Genomic DNA, 23,977 nt, shown 5'->3' with positions numbered 1-23,977 from the left:
CTGGCGTTTGCAAAGGCAGGACTCTGGGCAGGCAGGGTGGAGTCTAGGAGCAGAGGGTGAGGTCATGCCTGGCTCTGGGCCTTGGAGGCGGGGGGAGGGGAGTGGTCTGGAGCAGGGGCTAAACTTAGAAGCCTGTGGGTGGCTTCCCTGCCACCTCCCACTGGGTTTCCTCTCCTGGTCGTGGGGGCTGGGTTTCTTTCTAGGAAGTGACATGGCTCTGGGTAGTGTCCCATTTTCCCCTGTGGGGTCAGCTTGGGGGTTCTGGAAGCAGGGACCAGGCCAAGAAGACATGGACACTTTTGCATAGAACAAGGTTTTGTTTTCAGTTTTTCTTCCTCCCCTACCCTCCATTGTTAGCAGCTTGTTGTATCATTCTTCCCTGCAGGGGAGGGGGTGGAAGGGCTTGGGTTGTAAACTCCCACAGCTTTCCTGTCCCTTGGAGGGGCAGCTTGGCTGGGTTCTGGTCCAGGATGGGTTAGGGTCAGGGTAGGTGGGCATTAAGGCTTGACTGGTGTGCTGTGGCCCAAGGCCAACAGCGTGTCTTTAGAGCTCATTTCTCCACTCTGGCTCCACTTGCAGGGGCAGGTCGCCTTCACCCTCCAGATCCTGGGGGAGGTAGTCGGGACTTTGGGGCCCTAGAGAGAAAGGAGGGGAGCTGTCTTCCTTACCTCCGTCCCAGCACTGGCCCAGCCCTGGCCTGCCCTGGCCCAGCCATACCTGAGGTAGAGGGACTGAGCTTGCTCAGACCTTTGAGTAAGTTCTGTCCATGCTGCGGGTCCACTTTGGTAGGGAAGGGGCACCCGGTATAGCCCCCATTTTCTTTACAGAAGTCCAGGAATCTGTGGGGGACAGGGACACTCACACAACGTGCCTGACTGAGGAGCACCAGCCGGTGCCTTTGGCCAATTTGCTTAACCTCTGAGTGTCAGGTAACTTAAATGGGGTGCCGTGAAGGTGGACGGGTCAAGGATGAACCGAGCCACAAGGAGGTGCTTAGGGCCAGGGGCCGTGGCCGCCAACAGGGATCATGGGGTGGGAATGCTCACGCCTTCCAGTCGGAGTCATGGCCCAGGAGGAGCGGGTTGCCCACCACGATGAGCAAAGCCTTGGCCCGGGTCACAGCCACGTTGAACCTCTGGAAGGAAGAAGTGTTGGCATCAGTGGAGGGAAGGGCCCTAAGGACAGAAGGATTCCTGCCCCATGCCAGCCCTCAGACCTTGGGGTTCTTGAGGAAACCCAGGTTAAAGTCCAGATCCAGCTGCACGAAGCTCTGGCTGCTCCGCACGGTGGAGATGATGATGACGCTGCGCTCTTGGCCTTGGAACTCTTCCACGGAGCCCACCTAGAGGGGCGGGCAGCCTGAGACCAGGGCCGCAGAGGGACAAGCCCTGCCTCAGGGAGCTTGAGCTCCAGGGTGGGTGGGGAGAAGTCACCGGGCAGTTGTCACGGGGGAGAGACTGAGTGTCGGACAGGGGCAGGAGAAAGGATAGGAGGATGCCCTGGAAGCTGCTCCAGTTAAAGGGATGGGGACTGGAGAGTGTTTTAAGTAAAGAAACATGGCCTTAGCCAGTGTGGTGCAGTGGTTAGAGCGCCCGCTCTCGAAAGGGAAAGCTGTCAGGTTCGATTTCCTGGTCAAGGGCACATACCTGGGTTGCAGGTTCAACCCACATCCCTGGTGTGTCTCTCACATCAATGTTTCTCTCTCTCTCTATCCCCCTTTCCCTCCCTCCCTTCCATTCTCTTTAAAAATCTGTGGGAAAAATATCCTCCGGTGAGGATTAACAGGAAGGAAAAAAGCAAACACTAAGTACATGTTAAAAATATGCAACCCAGACCTCCTGGATTTAGAATTTCCAAGAGAGAGTTCTCTAAATCATTTGTTTTTAAAAAAATATGATTTTATTGATTTTAGAGAGAGAGGAAGGGAGACGGAGAGAGAGACATTGATGGGTTGCCTCCTGCATGCCCCCTACTGGGGATCAAGCCTGCAACCCACTGAGCCACACTGGCTAGAGCTAGGCCTCTAAATCTCAAAGCGCTGGTTTTCAACCCTGGCTGCACAAGAGATCACCTGAGGAGCTGGAAAAAATCCCAATGCCCTGGCTTTGCCCCCAGATCACTGTGTTAATTGGCTGGGTGGGGCCCTGGCACAGTCAGTGCCAGAAGCTCTCCAGATGATTCTTATCTGCAGCCAGTGTGGAGAAACAGGATGTTAGAGAGAGCGAAGCTACTGTCCCAGAGGGAGGAGGGCAGCGGGACACTATCACATGACAGGTCAGGCAGGCCAGGGAATTTGGACTTTATTCTTAGGGCAAAGGCCTCAAAGTAGCCTGATCATAAGAACAGTGTGGGCTGTTTGCTAAACTTGCAGGCATCCTGGTCCCATCGAGAACCGAAAGTCGGGATCTTCAGAAGTAAGCAGCCGGGGGAGAATTCAAGCCAGGGTGCGTGGGCAGCCCAGAGCCTCAGAGCAGGAGCTGAGGTGGTCTCTGGAAGTGGGGAACTGAGGGGCACAGAAGGCAGAGAGCGAATGTGAAACCAGTGGTCAGTGTCACCTTCAAGTCCTTGATGTCATCCAGTCCCCGAAGCTGCTTGTCCAGTTTGGTGATGCAGTTACGGATTTTTTCCACCTGGAAGGTAGGGAGACAGGTGCCTTTCTCTCACCCCACTGCCCCAGTGCAAGAGGGAGGCAGGAGGCCAGGGAGCTGGGAGGCAAACGGGGAGGGGCAGCTGAACTCCGAGCTTCCCAGATATGGGGCCAGCAGAGGCCTGAGCTCCTGGAACCTCCAATTAGTGGCCTGGCTGTGAATGAGGTACCATCTGGGGAGTAGGGGGTCCCACCCCCAATGGGAACTGGGCACCTAACCTGCTTCCGGTATGGGGAGATGACGCCCACGTTTCGGGGGCTCAGGCGACCTTTGCCCTTCTTGGAGGAAGAGGTCAGAAGCCGCTTCAGGTAGGACGTCACCGTGGCAGCCTCCTCAGGGTTGAAGAAGGATGGGCTATTGCCCTCACGCTCGTCCTTGCCCATTACACCGTGAAAGATGATGGGAAAGCCCTGGACACAATCAAGGGGAACCCTCAGCTGGGTGTCCCTGCCCCGCTTCCCTCCTTCCCCTCCCCTCCCACCCCAAACCCTTCCAGGCAACATGGGCTCCCAGACCAAGGTGACAAAGGGACAGGTCCATGGCTTCCACTCAGAGCCACCTCCTCCCCTGCACCTTTGACAGGAGGGAAGCCCCTCACCTGGCGGGGCAGACCCTCCCAGTGGCAGAAGCGCTCCCGGTCCACGATGTCGGCACAGGGCTGCAGCTCCCGGTCATAATAGAGCTTGTTAGGAATGTCCAGGATGGTGGGGTGGGACCTGGGAGGCCAGAGGAAGAAGAGAGCAAGGCCAGGGGCTGGATCACTCCTGCCTTGCCCTTGGGGACCCTGCTCCACCTGCTCTGGGCCCTCTGTCCACTGGAGAGCTGGCTCATTCATCTATAGTGTCTGCTGCTGGGACAGTAAACCACAGAAAACAGCCACATGAGGTTCCGGAGAGGATCTGGTCCAGGGATTTCAGAGACCAGCCAAATTTAAAAGAAAAAAGGAATTAGAAACCCATTCTCAGGTTTCAATTTTGGGAAGGGAAGGTGATACAAACACAGGTAACATCTACTGTCACCATTATTTGTTGAGATGCGTTAAATCCAAAAACATAAGTAGCACGAACACAATTGCTAACATTTAATGCACTCTTAGTGGGCTCCTGTAAGGAACTGGGGAGCTCACCTGAGCATTTCATTTTTTTACTTTATTTTAAAATATGTCTGTATTGATTTCAAAGAGAAGGATGAGAGAGACAGAAACATCAGTGAGGAGAGTCACTGATTGGCTGCCTCCTGCACGCCCCCTACAGGGAATCGACCGTGATCTTTGGCTGGGCTCACCTGAGCATTTTAGATGTATGAACTTGTTGATGAAAGGAAGGGTAGCTCTTTCATTTGAATAGCAATGAGATTAATAAAAAAACCCAAAACTACATGGTCCCTATTTTTCTAATTTCTCCTTGGATTGCCTGGAAACTTCATCTGGGGCCCGCACCAGACACATCCCAGTGTCTGAGAACCACTGACTATCCCTTAATATACAACTAAGCGAACTGTTCTAGAGCAAATCCACTTGCTAAGTCACACAGCCAAGGAGTAGCAGTGACGGGGCCAGAAAGGAGACCTCGTGGACCTGGTTTACAGCCATTCGGCAACACACAGCCTCTGAGCAGCAAGAGGACCGCAGGATGGAGCCCCCAGCTGGGGCTGCAGAGGGAAGGGAGGCATGGCATTGCAGGGGAGGGGAGGGCGTGGGATACCTGTAGTTGCGCAGCAGCTTAGTTATGAACTGGGGGTTATAGCCATCGGGGCCCTTCTTATACAACGTGTTGTAGGTAAGCAGCCGCTCCAGAAGGGAGTACCCCAGTCCATGCTTCTGGGCCAGTGGGGAACGCAGCACAGGCCCCAGCTGCCGAGGGTCTCCTGCCAGCACCAGCTGTGCTCCTGGATTGTCCGATTCTTTGACTTCCATCAGCCCTGGGAGGCAAGGTAGTGTGGGGAGAAAGGTAAGGGGTGGGACCTCCCTGGCCCCACCAGCAGCCCACCCTGAGCCCCTTACCTGCTATGGCCACCAGACTCTCAGGCTCCATGCAGTGACCAGCCTCATCGATGAAGACGTGCGTGAAGTGATCAATGGGAAACTGGGCCGAGACCAATCTGGGAGGTGTCAGGCCAGGCAGGGGTCAGACCCAGGGACCCGACCACCAAACCTGAATACTCACCAGGCAAGCTGGCCCCTCGCCCCGCTCCCCAGCCTTCGACCTCTTCACTTACACACACGATTAAGAGACACACATACACACTTCCCACCTGCTGGCAGTGATGAGGGTGGTAATTAAGACGGGATATTCCTGCAGCTTCTTCTTAGCAGGAAACACATACTCTCCCTTAATTGTGTCCCAGTTACAGCAGGGCTGTGGATGTGAAGGGAGAGGGGGATCAGCTTGGCGATCCCCACTCTCATCCTCACTCTGGCTCTGGGCCCCCAGGCAATTCTGTTCACCTCTCATTTTACACACAGGAAAACCAAAGGCCAGCAGGGTCCTGACCCAGGACCCTCACATACAGTGACTATGAGAATCCAGGTCCCCTAGTTTCCTGGCCTCAGTGTCTACCCTGAGAGCCTCCCAGCACTCTTCATCCCTTGGTCTCCTGCACTTCCCCAGGTACCTTGATGTCCTCAGGCACCATGCGGATGTCCCTGCTGGGGGCCAGGAGACGGTAGATGGAGCTGGGCAGGTGGGTCTGGAGCCGCTGACAGAGGAGGTCAGCCCCTGAGTTGGATGGAGCGCAGGCCAGGATTCGGGCCTTGGGCAAGTGCTTCACCACCTGGGGGGGGGGATAGCAGTGAGGGAAGCAGCTTCCAGGTGGGGGGTGGGGGAGGAAGGGGTAAGACTCAGTAGTGACCATGATGCAGCCTGGCATAGTGTGACATGTGTCTCTCAAAGCTGAGGGGAGTAGTGACAGAAAAGGCAAGTTCTGATCCCCAGGCCCCCTGCTAGTCCAAATAGCACTTTAACGCTGAAAAACGTGCAGTAACTATACAAGTCTGTGGTGACTGACACATGAATGGTAACTTCAAGTTGTGCAGTACACAACCTACACCACTATGTTCAATAGCCACACTGATCCGTGGAAGGAACCAGAATCTGGGGACAACTGCTTGGGGCTGGGGAAGTCCTAGTGTAGGCCCCAGGTCTTTGCTCAGGCCCTACCTGCTTGATGGCTTCCACTAAGGTGACGGTCTTGCCAGTGCCTGGAGGCCCAAAGATGATGTAGGGGGCTGGACGGGTGGTGCCCATAACAATATGCTTCATGGCCTGTAGCTGCTCTGGGTTTGACTCCAGACTCCGGTCATACAGCCTGGCAGAGGGGCCAGGAACACAAAGTTATCCAGTGTCCCAGAGGCCTCCCAGACTCCATTCTCCAGGCCCACACTCCAAGTAGCCCAGAGCCCATGCCCATAATCTCACTTGAACTTCACATCTGAGGGCAGCAGCGGGACCCCACGGGAGGCCTCAGGAAAGAGCAGGGGCCACAGCACATGGCGCCCGGTCAGCTCCAAGGCACGATGCTGCACCCGCAGGGGCTGGCGGTTGAAGGTGAAGCTCACCTTGAAGGTCAGCCCATCCACAAAGCGGCTCAGGAGGCTTTGGGAAGGGAGAGAGATGGGGAAGAGTGCCAGTTAGAAGGGTGGGCAATACAAGGCCAGGACTCTCCGTCTAACCCGACTCCACTCCCACTTTCCAAGACCACCATGCAGCCCCTTCAGGAAAGGAAGATGCTGAGGCCTCTCAGGATCCCCCTAAAAAAGCCTCCCATCCCATTCCTGGGGTCCCACTCATCTCAGGGAGAAGCACCCCTTCTCCCCTGCCTCAGAGAGATGTCTGTAGACCCTTTCCCAGCTCAGGATTCCCCCAACACCCACCTCGGGGAGAAGCTCAGCTTGACACGGTCCAGCTCCACCCTGTGCACGAAGCCCTTGTAGGTGATGGGGTCATTCTGGAGAGCGTCGGAAGACAAAAGGGCAAACAGGTGGTCTCCCCGGAGCACTGAGGGGCGGCTCTCAGCCACCCCAGGAACCTGTGGGGTGTGAACACAGCAAGATTCTATCTCAGGGAGGCTCACCGGAGGGCTCCCTTCTACCCCAGGGCTGGGGGAGCTTTGACTCTTTCCTCTCCAACCAAAAAGCACAAGAGTCAGAGGACGAGGGAAGAGACAAGTCCGCCTGTCCAAGCTGCTCAGAAATCTAAGCACAGGGATCCTGGAAACCCTCCAGTGCATGATCTCAGGACTTGGGAGCCAGCTTTCCAGCCTGTCCAGTTGCCCTCTCGGCCGGGCCGGCTCAGTCCCTACTCTGCCTTTAAAATCTTGTTTAAAACTCAGTTCCTACAGGAATCTCACTGATCCCCCTTAACCCTCGCTTTTCACCAGGTCCCTGCATTTGTGTGCAGGAATCCATTTTCATGTAGTTCTGGGCTTCTGAGAGCTGGGAAGAGTTCTAAGAATTATCTAGTCCAGCTCTGTGTTTTTCAGATAAGGGAACGAAGGCCTAGAGAGATCAAAGGACTTGCCCAAAGCCACACAGCTGGTGGCAGCAATGTCTGGACAAAAACCCAAGTGCTATCCACTGTCCTGCTCTGACACTCTTTTTGGGCACAGGATGCCCACACTGCCCCTTCCTGAGCCCCTAGGGCAGGAACAACTTCACCCTTTCTCTTGTCTTGCCCTGTGGTCAGGAGCAGCGTTCTGCCCACAGTTTGTGAGTTGAGCCCACATCTCCACCCCCGATCCAAGCCCTGACCTCCAGTGTGAGCAGCCTGGGGTTCTGGGAGACAGTGTCCAAGGTCATAGGCACCGACTCCAGGTCATAGTGCCGGATGTCATGCTCCATCTGCAGCTCTTCCAGGTGCAGCAGTAGCCGGAATTTCATCTCGTAGTTTCTGCACTTCAGGGCTGTCTCTAGCTGGGCCCTAGCAGTGACGGTGTGGGGGGATGGGGGGGAGGGCAGGAAGAAGACGGGTCAGGCAACCCCCATGCCCAGGAGCATCCACCCTCTCCCATCTGCAGCTCTGGGGCAATGAAAGCATCAGGAATCAGAGGAGGCTGGAAGGACCTCGAAAAAGGGAACCCTGGCTCTCACTCCCTGCGATGCCCCTGCCTCCCCCCGCCCCCCGCAAACCCGAGTGGGCATTGGATCCTAGGGCCTGGAACACACTCCTCCCAGGTTCCTCCTATGATCTCCACCCTCACCTCATTCATGTGTCACTCTCTGCTCAAATGTCACCCTCTCCAAGAGACCGGGACTACGTATCCTCTGCAAAACAGCACAACCCGTCCCCTTACCCTGCTCTAGTTTAGTTTAGCTTTAGTTTAGTTCTTTACAGCATTCATCACTCCATGAAATGATAAGATAAATGGCCTTTTAAAGAAATTTTAAGATAAATGCTCATTTCCCTCCACTAACATGGGTGAGGCCCCCAGTGACTGATTCACCTGGCCAGTGCCGTGCACACAGTGTGCACGGAATAAGATAATGAATGAATGCAGCACAGGAGGCTGCGGACAGAGGTACGGGGTGTGGGAAGAAGCCAGCGGGGAACAGACACGGAAAGCATGAGGGGTGCAGAGGGCCGGCACTTACTTGATTTCCGCAACCTCCTTTGGGGCAGTGAAGATACTTGTTCCCTGAAGTAGGACCGGGAGTAGCTGCCGAAGGCGGGTGGGTGGGTGATATGTCCCCAGCGCCAAACTTAGCTCCAGGTCATAGCCCTTAGCGCTGCGGGAGTGGGGGAAGAAAAGCTGTCACAAACACAGACACCCACACTTCAGAGACTTGGGGAGCACCCTGCCCCGGGGGATGCAGGAATCCTACACAACAGTATTGCCGAAAGGGGTCAGCAGCCTTTGCCCAAGGAAGCAGAACTCACTACCTGGTGAGGCTGCTCATCCCCAAGGGTGGACCATTCATTCTCAATTCTTGAAAAGGCACAATACTTGGAAACATTGAGAAATACATGTAATACATATATATGTATATAACAATGCATATTCATTAGAGAAAAATCAGAAAATAGGTAATAAAACAGGAAGCAAGCAACATTCTCACCATCCAGGCATAACCAACATTAACTTTTTGGTATGTAGCCACCCAGACTTCTCTCTCTGTTAATTTGTACTATACACACATATTTTTAACAAAAAAAGAGCACAATGGTCTCTAGTTTGCTTTTATAGCTCAGTATTTTGTGAAATCTAGCCATGTCAAAAAGAGATGTCTACACAAATTCTATTGTTCCATTCACATGAAATGTTCAGAAAAGGGAAATTTATGGAGACAGGAAGCAGATGAGTGGTCGCTCAGGGCTAGAAGGGAATGGGGAGCAAAAGGGATGACAGCCGAAGGGGACAGGTTCCTTTTTGGGGTAAGGGAAAGTTCTAAAATAGATTGTAGCAATGGATGCACATGTGAGTGAATATACTGAAAAAACCACTGAACTGTACATTTTAAATGGGTGAACTGTATGGTCCATGAATGGTCTCAATAAAGCTGTTAAAAAAAGACCGAGATGTCTCCATGGGGCTGCCTGATAATCCAGCATAGTGTAAAAGACTTAAAATTTTTTTCACACTGTCCTCAGATTTGCAACTTTCTCCCTGGACAGAAAAGGTCTGTGAGGCCTGGAGGAGTTAAGGACTCAGTTAGGAAAGGGGGCCCACACTGTCATGTCGGGGGAGCCCCAGCCTGGACTGGGTTGGAGGGAGAAATTACCGGTCAGGTCTCTCTCCTTCCTCTATCCGGGCAGTCACGAGAGGGTTTCCAGTGATCCGAGTCCGCTTGTAGGGCGTCGTGGGCCTCAGTTGTGCGGCCAGGGGACTGTGGGCGACGGCAGCCAAGAAGCGAGCAATGTAGAAAGTGCCAGCTCCTTCTGAACCCGGCTTCTCGGGTCCCAGCAGCTCCCAGAGCACTGTGGCTGGGAAGTAGCCCACAAAGTTGGTCTGACAGTGGACGTGGAGCTCATAGCACTCACCTGCGGAAGGGGGGCTGAGTGAGCGGGAGTGTGGTGGGAGAGGGGTCCCCCACCAACCCGCACCCTTGCCCTGGAAACTCCCCCAGAGCCCCATCCCTCTCTCGGGCAAGCCCCTGTCCACCAGAGGCTCATTCCTTTGGAAACCCACTCACCGGGGCCCAGTGAGCAGGGCAGTTTTTGGTCTCCATTGTAGAACTGAAACTGAGGGGTCCAGGAGAGTGGAAGGACGTGGGTGAGGGTGACAGGCTGCGTTCCTCCATTCTGAAGCTTCAGGGTCAGCATCTCCTTGCGGTTCAAGTCCAGGCGGATAAGGAGCTGCCCGTCCTGGGTTTCATGGGGCCCCTGGACTTCCACGTCCACCCCGTGTTTCCCTTGAAGATACTCAGCCCTGGGGAGAGTGGCAGGCAAGGAGGGGCTGGGGTGGGAGGGGTCTGGTTGGATGTTGCCCTCAGGCAAGTTTTAGGATGAGCCGGGCAACCCACCCCCTGCCCAGACCAATTAGCTCAGTACCTACCCTTCCCCTGCTCCTTCAAGGAGGGGGCCTTACTTCAATGGGAGGCAACCCACACTTTCTCAGCCAGACAGTGTCCCCCACGTCCTGGCCCCCCTTACACACACACACACACACACACACACACACACACACACACACACACACACCTGTCATGAAAGATCTTGGCGAACAGCGACTTGTGGTGTGTGTTGATATCGGACACGTCGGTCCAGCGGTCAAGTTTGAAGAACCTGACCCGAGTCTTGGTGACATAGGCCAGGTTGGCAATCTTCATTCCATACAGCATGGAGGAGAAGCCAGGGGCGCGTTTCCCAAAGCTGCCGGAAGCAGAGGAGACTGGGAAGTGAGGGAGGCCAGGGGCAGTGGGACGAAGGCCGCATGCGGGGAGGGTGTCGGAGGGTCGCTCTGTGAGGGCCACACCGGCCCTGCTGCAGGACAGGACCCGGGCCAGGGCCAGGGCCTCAGGCTGGGGATCGCTGGAGTTTTTGATGCTTTAAGGAAAGGCCATAGGGCATCCCAAGACAAAACCTGATTGTTTTAAACAGCAGGTGCGGACGCGCATTTCTGAAGAGGCACGCCCCATCGTGGCTGTTAATTTAGAGGGCTAAGAGGGAGAAAGAAATAAAGATTTTTTGGGGGTGGGGGGACTATTGGGGAGAGAAAAAGATACAGACAGCCCAGTGGGAAGAACTAGGTCTAAGGGGAAGGGAATGAGTTGATTCAGAGGGCAGATCTGCGGTCCAGCCTGATGGGGAGTCAGAGGGATCAGAGAGAGAGAACAGGTGTCCGGTGGGTGTGGGCAAGGTGGCTGATCAGACAGCACTTGTCCACCCGAAGTCAAAGCGTGCAGGTGGAACCCAAGCAGGAAGGGAAAGGGTCCTTGTCCAGAGATCAAATAGCTGGCTTTGTGCCTAGAGAAGGTGAAGACAGGGAAAACTGGTCAGAAGGGCAAGACTCCAATGTTCTGTGCCTGAAATTCGGTTTAGTCAACGCAACAAACGCTTACAGAGACCTGCTATGTGCCAGACACTATATGCTGGGGGTTCAAAGCAGCAAGCGCCCCACACCTGTCTCAAGGGGCATGGACTGAACACATCCACAGCATGGGGAGCAGTGAGGGGAGCTTCCAGGGCAGCACTGAACCCAGCCTGGGGGCAGGGATGGGTGTCCACAAAGGTTTCCCCGGGAGCCAGCGTCAGGTGCAAGAGTGAGTGGGTGCAAAGTGTGCAAAGTGGGTAGGCAAGAACCAGCGCCGAGGGGCTAGGGGATCGCTGGCCTCTAGCTGGGTCACTTCAGGTTACTTCCCCTGAGCCTGAGACTAGCTTTCCTCCTCTATACAATGGGAACGACGACAGACTTACCTGGCAGGGCTGCGAGGATTACCTGAGACGGACACAGCAAAGCCCCTTAACCCAGTGCTTGGCACATAAGGAGACCTCAGTAAGGTGCACTATGATTAGTATCACACACGGTCAGGGTGAAAAGTGCAAGGAAGGGGGTGGCAGGGGGCAGCAGAGGTAGGCAGGGACTAGGTCACGCCAGGCCATCAACCTGAACTTGACCCCTGAAGGCCAGCGGTGCCTCTCCTTTACTGGCATCCAGGAGCCAGAGGGCATCCCCACCTGTGACATACTTCATGGGCATACTCAAGATCTGGACAGCTGATCACCCTCCCCCCTCAACACATTCTAGGGAATGAAAGCAAATCCTAGTTCATAAGAACCAGGGTAATCACTACTCAACTATTAAGGCTAAATCAGCAATGGTCACTCACTAGCGGATAGTGAGAGAATTTACAGTTACAGACATTTCCCTGGTGCCCCCTGCCTGTAGCTCTGCCCCTTTCCTTCACCCCAAATAAATGAGAATGCCACTATGCAGAAAACTGAATCGGCTCTGATTTGTTTGAAAAAGATACGGAATCATTTGAAAACACAACAGAAAAAGTGCTCAGTAAATGTTAGCTGCTGTTATTAGTGTGCGTATTAGTAGTGATAGTACTAATAGTGGTAGGAACAGGAGCAGCAACAACTTACTTTTAGCCCGTGTCAGAGGCTACACTGTGGTTACAGAACCACTGGGTTGGTGGGTGTTAAGCAGGGGAGTGGCAAGACCAGATCTGCATTTCAGATCACTCTGGCATCAGGATTGGAGGGTAGATTTGCTGGAGACAAGACTGTAGGCAGGAGACCAGTTAGAAGAAGGCCATTGCAACCGTCCAACTGAAAGATGACAAGGGCCTGGAACAAGGCAGTGGCAAAGGAGAGGAAAGGGGCCAGATCTGGTAATCTGGAGAAATGTAAAATGAGCAGGATTTGGTGATTGTCAGGAGGGGTAATGGAGACGGGAAGAAGAAGGAATCTAGGACAGTACCCAAATCAATGGCTTGGTTTTGGGGGCTATTCCTGAGATAGCAGGTAAGGACGGGAGAAGGGGGAAGTTGGAGGGACTGACCATGACATTTGGATTTGGACATGCTCAGTTTGAGATTCCAGTGGTAGGTGGCTCCATGAGTTGGAAGCTGAGAACTCAGGCCAAAGTCAAAGTAGAGCCTAACAGTAGGGAGTCCTCAGGTAGCAGTTAAAATCAGAGAAGTGTTCAGGATCTCCCCAGGTGGTGTGAGTAGTCTGAGAAGGGTGGAGGCCAGGACAACCCAGAGAGGAAAAGAAAACAGAGAAGGAACCTCGCCTCCCTCCGAGAGAGGGAGGAACATCAGGAAGCAGTCTTAAAATCAGGTAGCAGCCCGACAGTTGCTGAGTCATAAAGGGACCAAAATCAGGAGGTCTTCAGAGAGTTTCACCGGAAGCTTTCATCAGTGAGTCATTAAATTCCATGGTTAGGGCACAAACTCAAATGCAGACAGAAGGTAGGCTCCACGGGTATTTCTGATACCCTCAGCCCCCAGGCACCAGTACAGCCCCATTGTCCAGTCATTAGGGTAAGAAGAAAGAAGGAACATCTCTCATCTCCAGAAAGATGTTGCCTGCAGGGAAGGTAGGCCCAAGATGGCCAGATCTGGCTTTTGAGACAACCTCAAATACAAAATTTAATGTAAAATCATCTATTTCCGGAGATTTCTGTGTGGGCACAGGGGCAGGAGGAACTCAACTTTGCAAGTTTTACCACCTCTACTGTGGGTGCTACCACCGTATTTCTCAAATTATTCCCCATGTCTGAGCCTACTACCCAAATTCACCTATCCCTGCCTGGTCTAAGGCGACAAACATAAAAAAATATTTTTTAAAAAAAATTACACTTAGTACATACCGGTTGGAAAAAAAGCCCCAATTCTTGTATTATATATCTAGTCACCTAGATTGCTAGGGGAAAAAGATAAACAATTCAATAGAAAAGCTGAATATTCAACCTAAAGAACAAATCCAGATGATCACAGAAGTATGAAAGGTGCTTCAAAAGTAGAGATGCAAATTAAAATAAAAAATGAGATACCATTTTATTCCCATTAGACTCACAAAAATGGAAAACAGTAATCACATGTATTGCTATTAGTATATATGGAAAAGTGAACTCTCATACACAGCTGGTAGAAAGGTGAAGTATTACAACCTTTGAGAAAGCAATCTGGCAATATCACCTAACATTGGAAATATAGGTATCATTTAACTCAAGAATCCATTTCTGCCCAGCCGGGCGTGGTTCAGCGGTTGAGCATCGACCTAGGATCCAGGAGATCGGGGTTCAATTCCCGGTCGGGGCACATGCCTGGGGTGCAGACTCCCCCAGTTGGGGGTGTGCAGGAGGCAGCCGATCAATGATGACTCTCTCATCATTGACGTTTCTATCTCTCTCCCTCTCTCCCTTCCTCTCTCTGAAATCAATAAACACCCTCATACTAGTCGGTAAGTTTTATGAAACAAATCCCTTGAAGCAGAATTTCTGGGTCAAAGAGGATGAACTTTTACAACTTGAAGTTCTGCCAAATTGTCCTCTAAACAAGTTGTACAAACTGACATTGTCACAAACAAGAATTTGAGAATATCCGTTTCCCAGACCCTAACAGAAATCTTCAATCCTTTAAATTTTTCACAATCTGATGTGGACGAAAAGGGGCCACATGCTAACCTGACAAGGGCAGGAAAGGCCTGCACGGTGGCCTTGCAGAGACCTAAAGTAACCACAAAGGATGATCTGAAATGAAAACTTTTAACGAAAAGCAGTTTATGGCAGGTAATCACGTCCTAGGTTAGAATCTTCCCAGACAAGTCAATCTTTACCTTGATTAAGCCTGTCCATTGTCTTTTGCGTCTATAGAACACACCTTTGGAATGTCAGAGCAATTCCCCTTTTCCAGATCCCTCAAGGCACAACCAACGCACTGGGAAGGAGTCCATAAATTCTCTCACCGTTGTTGTTACTCTGTTAATTGCTGACTTTTAACTATCCTGTACCCACCTATGTAAAAGATGTATGTATCTATCATTTTACTTTTCATCTGGTCCCAGAGGTTTCCCTGCTTTGCTTCCTCCCGCCTTCCTCATCTATCACAAATGGATTTCATGCAACCCACTTGCGTCTCCTCTGAAGATTGTCATGTATAATAAAATAAAGTGCAAAACTGCCATTCTCCGGAGCATCGGCTCAATCTATTGAGATTTTGCTTCCTAGTAACTGCTGACAGTTTTGTTTAAATAAACTCACAAAAATTCTCTATAGGTTGAATGTTTCCTATGTTGACACTGATAAATAAAAACTGGTATCTTGTTTAAATTTGCATTTCCCTGACCACTATATAGTTGGAGAATCTTGCCTTCTATTTAACAGTTAAATTTATATTTCTTCTGTGAACTGCCTGATCCTATCATTTTTCCAAGCTCTAGGACAGGGGTGGGGAACCTTTTTCCTGCCAAGGGCCATTTGGATATTTGTAACATCATTCTTGGGCCATACAAAATTGTCAACTTAAAAATTAGCTATGAAAAAAGCTCCTAGATTTGTTGAATTTCAAGTCTGCCCTGCGGTTGCCTTGGCAGGGCCAGACCCAGGGATTTTCCCAGCCCTGCTCTAGGAGCTTGTTCCTCCCTCACACCCTTCTCCCGGTCCATTCTAAAGAGGCAGGAATTATCATCATTAACACAAATCAGATCAGGTCCCCCAATAACGACTCCACTGTCCGCAGGATTAAGTCGAATGCTTTCATTCGCTGCGCTTAAAATCCTCCAACTATCATAATTCCACTTTAGAGAGAAACTAAGGGGCAGGTTCTCACCCTAAGGACGGACAATCCATCCTTAACGGCACCTCAGTCATTCTCAGCTGCTTGTACCAGAAACACCCCTCCAGACTTTGCTACCACTGTGACCATCCTGGATCTATAATACCCTGTCCTTGCCCCGTGTTGTTTGTTGGGTAAACCATAACTAATCTTTTTTAGACCCTGTTCAGGAAAGAGTACTAGCTAGGGGAGTAGTATTTCAGAACGTAGTATCAGATTTGGAAGCGACCTTAAAGGGACATCTAATTCCATGTTTTTCAAACCCCTGGTTGCAATTCTCATTGGTGAGTCAAGACCAGGATTTTTATAACATCGAAACAAAGTAGAATTAAAAATATCAGAGGGCAGGGAGTGAGGCTACGTATTGCTTCAAGGACACAGACTGTTCTAGGAAAATAGTGTACACCAGGCCCTGAAGCAGAATGTCTTTCACTGTGGACAGAGGTCCAACCTACCAAGCCATTCTCCAGGTCAGAAGCCCCAGTGATCTTTCTAAAACCCTGATTCTGTCGGTCTCCTACTTTGAAACTTAATGTGCTTTCCTATTTCTGTTAAGATTAAAAAGAAAACAAACTGCACAGTGTGTCTCCACGGGTCCACAAGGTCCTACACCATCCAGCCCTGCCTGTCACTGAGTTCTCTCAAGTTCACCACAAAATTTTGAAGGGGCTACTCCTCTGTCTGGAATGCTCTCCCCTGCCCCTTACATCTGCTAACTACTGCTTATCTTTCAAGATTCCATTCCAACATCACTTTCTTCCAGAAACCTCAAATTCCTAGACTAGGTCAGGCCCACAAGCTATACACTCTCAACCCACAATGGACTTTTTCTTACAAGCACTTGTTACAACAGTCATTAAATAATTATATTTAATCACCATCTACTTCCTTAGACAGCTAGGTCTCTTCCGTGTATCTACCATGACTCACACTAGTGGTGCGTAGCTCTCAGGAGGCACCCTGCCAATATTTGTTGATAAAATGAGTGTCCTGCCCAAGGCAACACTTTTCAGGACACCAGTCCCTACCCCATACAAAGGAATTCTAACCATCACTGTACTAAAATGACACCCACAACTCCCAAAGCCGGAGCAATATGCCACACAGGATAAAGGCCTTACCTACCATAGCTCATTTTGGCCTCATACAACCCTGAGAGTTAGGAAAACTGAGAGATGCTGAGAAAAATAAACAGGCCCAAGGTGGAGTTGCGTGCCCCCAGGATAACAAACCAAGACGTGATAGCAGCTTCAGTCTCTATCGGGAGTGTGACCTCAAACCGATCAGTCCGGAATTTCCTGATCAACACTGGTGAGGTAATATGCCAGATAAGACCCCTGCCACCAGCCCTCTGGGCCGCCACCCCATCCCCCAAAAGTATGCCAGCCAGAAACATCCTTCCTTTTCTTTTGCTAATAACTTTCTTGTCTGGCCCAGTTCCTGCCTATAAGAACTTTCTATTTTGCCCTGGCCGGTTTAGCTAAGTGGTTAGAGCGTTGGCCTGAGGACTGAAGGGTCTTGGGTTGATTCCAGCCTAGGGCACTTACCTCAGTTGCAGGCTCATCCCCGGCTCTGGTCTGGGTGCGTGCAGGAGGCAACCAACCTATGTGTCTCTCTCACATCAATGTTTCTCTCCCTCTCTCTCCCTTTCACTCTCTCTGAAAAGCAATGGAAAAAATATCCTCAGGTGAGGTTAAAAAAACAAACAACAAACAAAAAAACCCTTCCCATTTCTTACCACTTCTCAGAGGGCTTGTCTTTACTAGATAGGATGCCGTCCAATTCATGAATCGTTCAATAAAGCCAATCAGATCTTTAAAATGTACTCGGTGGAATTTTTGTTCTTTCACAGATCCTTGTTCAAAATACAATGCAAGTATCAAAGGGCAGAACCAGGATCTGAACTCCAGCTGTATCTCATGTTGGTCTAAACATCTGCCCATCCCTACTAGAGTATACTCTTTAAAGGCAGGAATGAAGGCACAGAGCAGAGCCCCCTTAAACAGGTTTGCTAAATGAGTAAAGAGACATGGGAAAAAGAGTTGGGAGCAGAGCATATTGTAACATTCCAAAATAACCTGGTTGGAAAGGGCCGATTCCTGACTGGAGGAATCTCCCTAGAATTCCTGGCAGTGCGGGAAGACAGCCCCTACCAGCTCTAACAAAGGCAAAGTGTAATCCGGCTACAACCAGGGTGCAAAGAAGGAGCTGAGTCCAGGGGAAGAGCAATGAATTCCCCCGGGAGGGCAGGCTGATGTCACGGCATTCCAGCTTGGGTCTGCAAGTTCCGATTAGAACAGAAATCTCCACCTGGAGTAGGGAGTGTGAGGGGGGCATGTTCAGGGATCCTAGTTCCGCCTTAGGGATGGAAGTTTAATTCTCTCTACTGTGACAGTCTTTTAAATATTCAAGGTCAATGGTTCCTCCTTCCAAGGCAAACATTTTTCCGATTTCTTTTGACTGGGTCTCACAATTGGCTATGCATCAGAATTAGAAGACCTTCCTCCTCCAAATACTAAAACTCTTATCTAGCCTTCAAAGCCAAGGTCAATGCCCCTTTCCCCATCGAATTCCCTTGTATACTGTATGCATCTCATAGCTCCTACTCCCCTGGGATTGTGTTTTCATCTCTATATCCCCCCCACAGTGCCCAGCAGTGTGGGAGCACAAACAGGTCTCATCTTTGCTGCTTCGTCAAATATTGCTCAAACTTGTAAATGTCCCTCTTAAAAATGTGACACTTATGGCCCTGACTGGGTAGCTCAGTCGGTTAGAGCAGGATCCCAATATGCCAAGGTTGTGGGTTCGATCCCTGGCAGGGCACATAAAAGAATCAACCAATGAATGCATAAATAAGTGGAACAAATCAATGTCTCTCTCTCTCTTTCTCCCTTCCTCTTTCTATAAAAATCAATTAATAAAAAATATGCCCTGGCCGGTTTTGCTCAATGGTTATAGAGTGTCCGCCTGAACACCAAAGGGTCTCGGGTTTGATTCCCGGTCAAGCGCTGGTACCTCAGTTACAGGCTCAATCCCAAAGGTTTGGGAAGTAGCCAATCGATGTGTCTCTCTCACATGGATGTTTCTCTCTTCCCCCTCCCCTCTTTAAAAAAAATTAATGGAAAAAATATCCTTGGGTGAGGGTTTAAAAATATATGCATATATATGACACCCATTATTCAAAACAGTATGAGACATAATCTGGTCAATACGGAGAGTCACTACCCCTCCCCCCAAGACACACTTCTATTAACACAGTCCCACACCTCTTTTACTTTCTGCAGTCTGCTAAAACCCAGCCTTTTCCAGAAGCTGTTATTAAGCCTAAAAGCCGTATTTGTTAGTCTTCGCATTTATCCCCGTTAGGTTGTTGCTTGGTTTTCTGCAACCTATTGACAGAGGTGTTTTTGAAGCACAATTCTATGATTTGACAGAGTGAAGTTTCTTTGATTTTCACTTGGTTGGCAGCAGGAAAGGGCGACCAAACAGCCTTCAGCCACAGGATGCAAGGGGCCCCCGGGGGACTGGCCAGGCCCTGGGTCTCCATGGAGAAGCCACAGGTGCTAACGAAGGTTTGGCACGAACGTAGTTGGTGCCTTTTCTTCTTCCCTGAGAGTCTCCCTCCTACACTAGGTCTCCTGGGGGGGGGGGATAGTGGATCCCCGAAGAAGCACCCCTCAACCAGGGGGCGGGGTGATGAAGCCCGCGCCTGGGCTCCCCGCCACCAGGAAGCTCAGTCCCCGCGCTTGCGCGACGCACGGGTCCCCCCACCCAACGCGCCCCTCCCCCGCCCAGCGCTGTCCCCTCGCCCCCAGAGCGGCCAGTGGCCGCAGGACCCCGTCCCGGGCAGCGGGCTGCGCGGGAGGCTCCCGGCGGGGGCTCGGGCGCAGCGGCCCGGCCGGGGCAGAGCCGGCGGGCGGGCGGGCGGCGCGGGCGGGGCGTGGGCACCGCGCGGGAGGGGACGTCTGCGCCGCCCCGGGACCGGCCGAGCCACTGCGGGAGCCGCGTCCCTCCGCGCTCGCGCCCGCAGGGTGGCCCCGCCGCGGGGGTCGTGGCGGCGAGCTGGGCCCGCGACTCTGGGCCGGGGAGTGGGCCGGCCCGTACCTGGTCTTGAACTTTTGGTTATAAATGGTCCGCAGCTGCTCGCGATCTGTCTCCATGTCCAGTCCCTGAGCGAGCAGGAAATTCTCGAAGCCCTGGCCCGTCTCCCGGAGCTGCCGGCAGCTGAACTTACTGGGCATCGCGGCGGCGGCTGCGGCCCAAGCCGAGGGTCCGTGGAAATGAAACTGAAAGTCGCCGCCGCGGCAGGAAGTTGGCTACCCTAGATGAGGGTGCAGCGGGGGGGAAGCACCCTAAGTCTGACTCTTGATCCCGCAGGGTCCCTTCTCCCCACCGGGCTTCCCTCCTCTGTTCTCCTACCTGAGCCTTCCCTCCAGTCTCCGTCCTATCCCCTCCCCCTCGCCCCATTAACTCTTTCCGAAGGAGTCTGACCCCTCCCTCAGGGCCCTCCCCTTGCCCCAAGCTCCCTCCCCTGGCTCCCAGCCAGACGTGGAGCGCGGCTACCGCCTGGGGCCCCCGCACCGCCGGGAGGACTCCGCGCCGGAGCGAGCGCCACTCCCACGCCCACCCCCGGAGCCTGCGGGTGCAGTGAGAAGCCGGAGAGCAAAGGGCAGGGACTGTGACCTGCGTCGGCTGCAGCTGGCCTGGGGCAGCTCCCCCAGCACCTCCCCCAGACTGCCAGGGACATAAACCGGTCGGGAAGCGAGTGGCACGCCCCCCTCCCCCATTTTCCCTCCTCGGGCTTGCAGGCTCAGGGCGCGAGGCGTCAGAGCCAGGGAAGTTGGAGGGACGGGACCCAGTGTCTCCGAGATAAAGGTGTGTACGTGTGGGAGGGAGGGACAGGGGCCCCGCCGAGACAGCTCACTACTTTTTCTCTGCTACACAGGCTTCGTTACGTGGAGAGGCCGGGGATCCTACCCATGAGCCATACTTCTTGGACTTTTGCTTGCTCTCCAGCCTGTATTGCTCTTTGTTACTATTATATAAGGGCTGCCCCAGTCATCAAAGCATTCGTTTTTTGAGAGCAAGAGACTGCGTTAGGCAATAAACAGTTAATAGCTACAGCATCAGTGCCAGGGAAGGACCAGCATGCTTCAGAAAACAGACTATTAAGATAAACTAAAGGGGGTGGGGCTACCACAATTGACATAAAACAAGTCTTTGCATCTATGCATCTCCCAGCATGACAAAAACGTATACTAGAATGGGGCAAAGATAATGAAAGTCGTAGAAAAATATTTTAAACTAATACAGCGGGGTTCCAAATGTAACAGGTAGCGTTGCTCTCCAAAGTAATTCCCTGTAGGAGGCCGCTCACTCAGTCTAACATCCTGTGAGGCGAGTCCAGACCCCAGGCTGTACTCCAGCTGGGATATCCTTGTACCTTTTCCTTAGGCCAACAACCCACGAAAGCCAGGAACAACTGGCTTTAGCAACAGTAAATGCAAAGTCAGTGGGAACCGAAGCTACAGGGATGGGGAAACGTCTTAAAAACTGATCACTCAAAGTAGAGGAAAAAACTGGGAAAGTAGCCAGGGATATTACCTTTTAATCCCCCAATTACCTGGTGAGGCCTGAGAGTAACGGAGTGACTCCTCTGAAGTGCTTTGTTACCATTTCAAAAACCTACCGTCTGTCTTACCCATTGTCACTGTCTGGCTGCATTTTGTTCAGCAAATTGGTGATGTCCCCATTACTCTCCCTTATATAACCTCCTTCCTCTCTCTGGTTAGGCCTGTTTCCTGGATGTCTTCAAAACATACACAAACAGCCATAGTACAGTAAAAACAGGTAAAAATGTGGTGGTATGTGGCTTTGCTTATAACGAAACCTCTCTAAACCAGTTTCATCTAGAAAAATATGCTTCACAGGCAGTTGTAACTATTTTCAAACATGTTGGCTAGATAGATGCCTAGAATGGTCTTCCTTTCCACCTTTCACATCCAGCTCAGGTCTCAGTCACTCACTTGAAGCCTTCCCCAAATCCTTCTGCACTTATAAGAAGCCGACTTTAACGCAATAATATTGATTTTAGTGTGGGTCCAAATAGCATACTAATAAGCCATCTGAAAGTTAACTTTGGCCAGTGATGCTTTGGGTGACATGAAGAGACAGAGACCTTGGTCCTTGGTTCTTGTCTTCTTGAGGGAAAGATTCCAATCAAGAGACAAAAGTGTAGAAATGCAAGCAAGAATTTATTGACTGCAGCAAAAATACACTTAGGACAAAGAAACAAGGAAGGGCATAGAAGCAGCAACAGGACATCTAGGCTGGCTGCCTTGGCTCACTGGGAAGTCAGAGAAAAGGGGTTAGCTTGGGACAAACTGTCGCTGCCCATTGCTCCCCTGGTTGCAAGTCCCCTTAGAGGTTAGGGGGATACATGCCTGTGCAGGAAATGGGGGAAGAAAAGGAGGGACTGGCAAGGGCATGCTCTTTGGAGGGAGGATGCTTTGGGACCTTCATTTTCAGGGGTTGTAAAGGCTGGGTGTTTAGGGGAGGTTTCAGGGGTGGATCAATAGACTATTCATCACATTTATGCCGATGTACCCATTCTCTTAATTTGTCTGTTCTTGGGTGTGGTTGGCAAATGGCACACATTGGATTTCTGTTATCTATTTCCCTGTGTAGGATGATGTAAGCTATTTATCCTCTGGTTTGGGAGAAGTACAAACCATTCACTCTTAAGTGTCCTTGGTTTAGGGAAGATAGGATTTACTAGGTGGCTACAAACTGCTATTTAACTATCTGTCTCTGTTCCCCCGTCCCACTTGTCCTGGAATTTCCCTAGCTTTTACTGTGCTATAACAGTGTTCCAGGAATAAACCTATAGCTTCACAAGATTACTTTCAGGATTTAAAGCTTTGTATTTTCTCATTGCTCCATAGTTAACGTGGGTTCCACAATTCAGCATTTGAATGTTCTCTAACTTTATGTATCCCAACTAGACTGCAGTCCCAGAGCAACTAGAAACAGCCCTTAAACTGAAATGCTGTATTAGTCTACCATAGATCAAAGGAGAGGCTGTGGCAGGCACAGGTTGATCCCTGTTATTTGTGAATCCTGTATTTACAAATTCACCTACTCACTAAATCTTATTTGTAACCTCAAAATCAATACCTGCAGTACTTCTGCAGTCATTCATGGACCCGTCCAGAGCAGCAAAAAAAAAAAAGAGTTGCCCAGTGTGCCTGTTCCCAGCTGACGTGGAACAGGTGATTTTCTCTGTTTCAGCTCATATTATAAACAAATGTCCTTTACGTGATCTATTTCATGGTCACATTTTTGCATTTTTGTCTTTTTTGTTGATTTGCTTAAAATGGCCCCTAAGCCTGCCTGGTCCTGAAGTGTTTGCTGTGTAGTGTTTCTAAGCATTAAGGCTGTGATGTGCCCTACAGAGAAAATTCCTTTATATAAACTCAGGCATGAATTATAGTGCTGTTGGCCATGAGTTCAACACCAATGACTAAATAATGTATGCTAAATAAGGTGATTTAAATAGAAACATAAAACAAGATTATCTGTTGATCAGAAACAGTTGACAGAAATGTGTCCAGAAGCTCGCAGATGCTTTTAGACACAGAATTTGAAGTGTGAGATTGGTTTCTGCCGTCAGGTGGCTTATGTTTCTGCCCCTCTTTTTAGGTATATCCTGTCTGTTCAAGGGAGAATTTTAGTTAGCTCAATTTATCTTAATGGACGACCATTGTTTTATTTTGTATTTACCAATCTTTCTTTCATTTCCCATGTAGTAGGTAGCTTGGTAGTTCTATATAAAATTACAAAATCATAAATTGGCATTCAGATATCTATCAGTCTTTTGGGAGTTTGGAGACAATGCGCCAAGTATCTCATGAACCTAGATGAGTCCAGCCTCAAACAGCTACTAGAACCAGGCAACTTACAGCACAGCCACCCAGGCTCAAACGGAAGTTTTCAGCAGTGTAATTTCAAATCCAAATACAGGAGTGAGGCCTCACAGAAAACTCCTTTTCATCCGGCTGGGATGCCACAGGCTGATTTCAGCAGCATATGATAAAATAGACATAATTCAAGCAAATATTCTGCCGAAGGAGGTTGAGGAAGTCAGATCTCTGTAGAAGTTGGCAAGGAGGGTTGACTTCCAATTATACAAGTAACCAAGGGCTTCAATGGCCAAGAGATTGAGTTCTTACACAGGTATGTAGGGGCTAAGGAAATCCATGGGATAGCCTGGGGGCATGCTAAATTAATGTTAGAGGCAAAGGCCAGGATGTTTGAATCTGCACTACAAGAGTATAGTCCAGTTAAATGTCCCTCAAAAGGGGGGAAATTTGAACTGGCCTTGGGTGAGGGTGAAGTACTGAAGTTCCTCTGCTCTTGGTTGGAGACCAGGATAAAAGCCTTTCCCACGTGTCTATAGCTAGGTCAGACTTGTACGGAAGGAAAGCAGCACTTTGAGTTGTGAACTCGAAGTTGTCAATGTGAACTATTACCCAAGTTGGAGGCATAGGGATTCCTTCCATTCTATTTCCTGCTTAATGTGACTGCAACCATACTGGATCCCTGCTGA

The 23,977-nt window shown here is 50.8% G+C and overlaps 1 protein-coding gene across 3 annotated transcripts; it reads right to left on the bottom strand.

The window, feature by feature from the left end:
* Window positions 1–297: 297 nt before the first annotated feature.
* On the bottom strand, window positions 298–19,805 carry MOV10 (Mov10 RNA helicase). 3 transcript variants are annotated; one of them, XM_016223403.2, is made up of 21 exons: window positions 19,789–19,805; window positions 19,474–19,690; window positions 10,283–10,453; window positions 9,775–10,037; window positions 9,364–9,622; window positions 8,236–8,370; window positions 7,396–7,564; window positions 6,520–6,674; window positions 6,065–6,241; window positions 5,807–5,954; window positions 5,262–5,420; window positions 4,902–5,005; window positions 4,651–4,748; window positions 4,352–4,568; window positions 3,247–3,364; window positions 2,867–3,058; window positions 2,556–2,630; window positions 1,217–1,342; window positions 1,047–1,135; window positions 718–839; window positions 298–635 (listed from the first exon to the last, which is right to left on the bottom strand). In XM_016223403.2, exons 2-21 carry the CDS (start codon window positions 19,608–19,610, stop codon window positions 544–546), a joined length of 3,006 nt encoding a protein of 1,001 aa, XP_016078889.1. In that variant the 5' UTR covers window positions 19,611–19,690; window positions 19,789–19,805; the 3' UTR covers window positions 298–543. The 3 variants fall into 3 exon arrangements, with proteins under 3 accessions (XP_016078889.1, XP_016078888.1, XP_016078890.1); XM_016223402.2 differs by lacking the exon at window positions 19,789–19,805 and having other exon boundaries at window positions 19,474–19,770; XM_016223404.2 differs by lacking the exon at window positions 19,789–19,805 and having other exon boundaries at window positions 9,775–10,010; window positions 19,474–19,770.
* Window positions 19,806–23,977: the final 4,172 nt, after the last annotated feature.

The sequence above is a fragment of the Miniopterus natalensis genome, chromosome 19, assembly GCF_054644295.1.
Source record: "Miniopterus natalensis isolate mMinNat1 chromosome 19, mMinNat1.hap1, whole genome shotgun sequence".
Lineage (NCBI taxonomy): Eukaryota > Metazoa > Chordata > Mammalia > Chiroptera > Miniopteridae > Miniopterus > Miniopterus natalensis.
The sequence above is the reverse complement of the archived record's forward strand: the minus strand, read 5'-3'. Positions and strand labels throughout refer to the sequence as shown.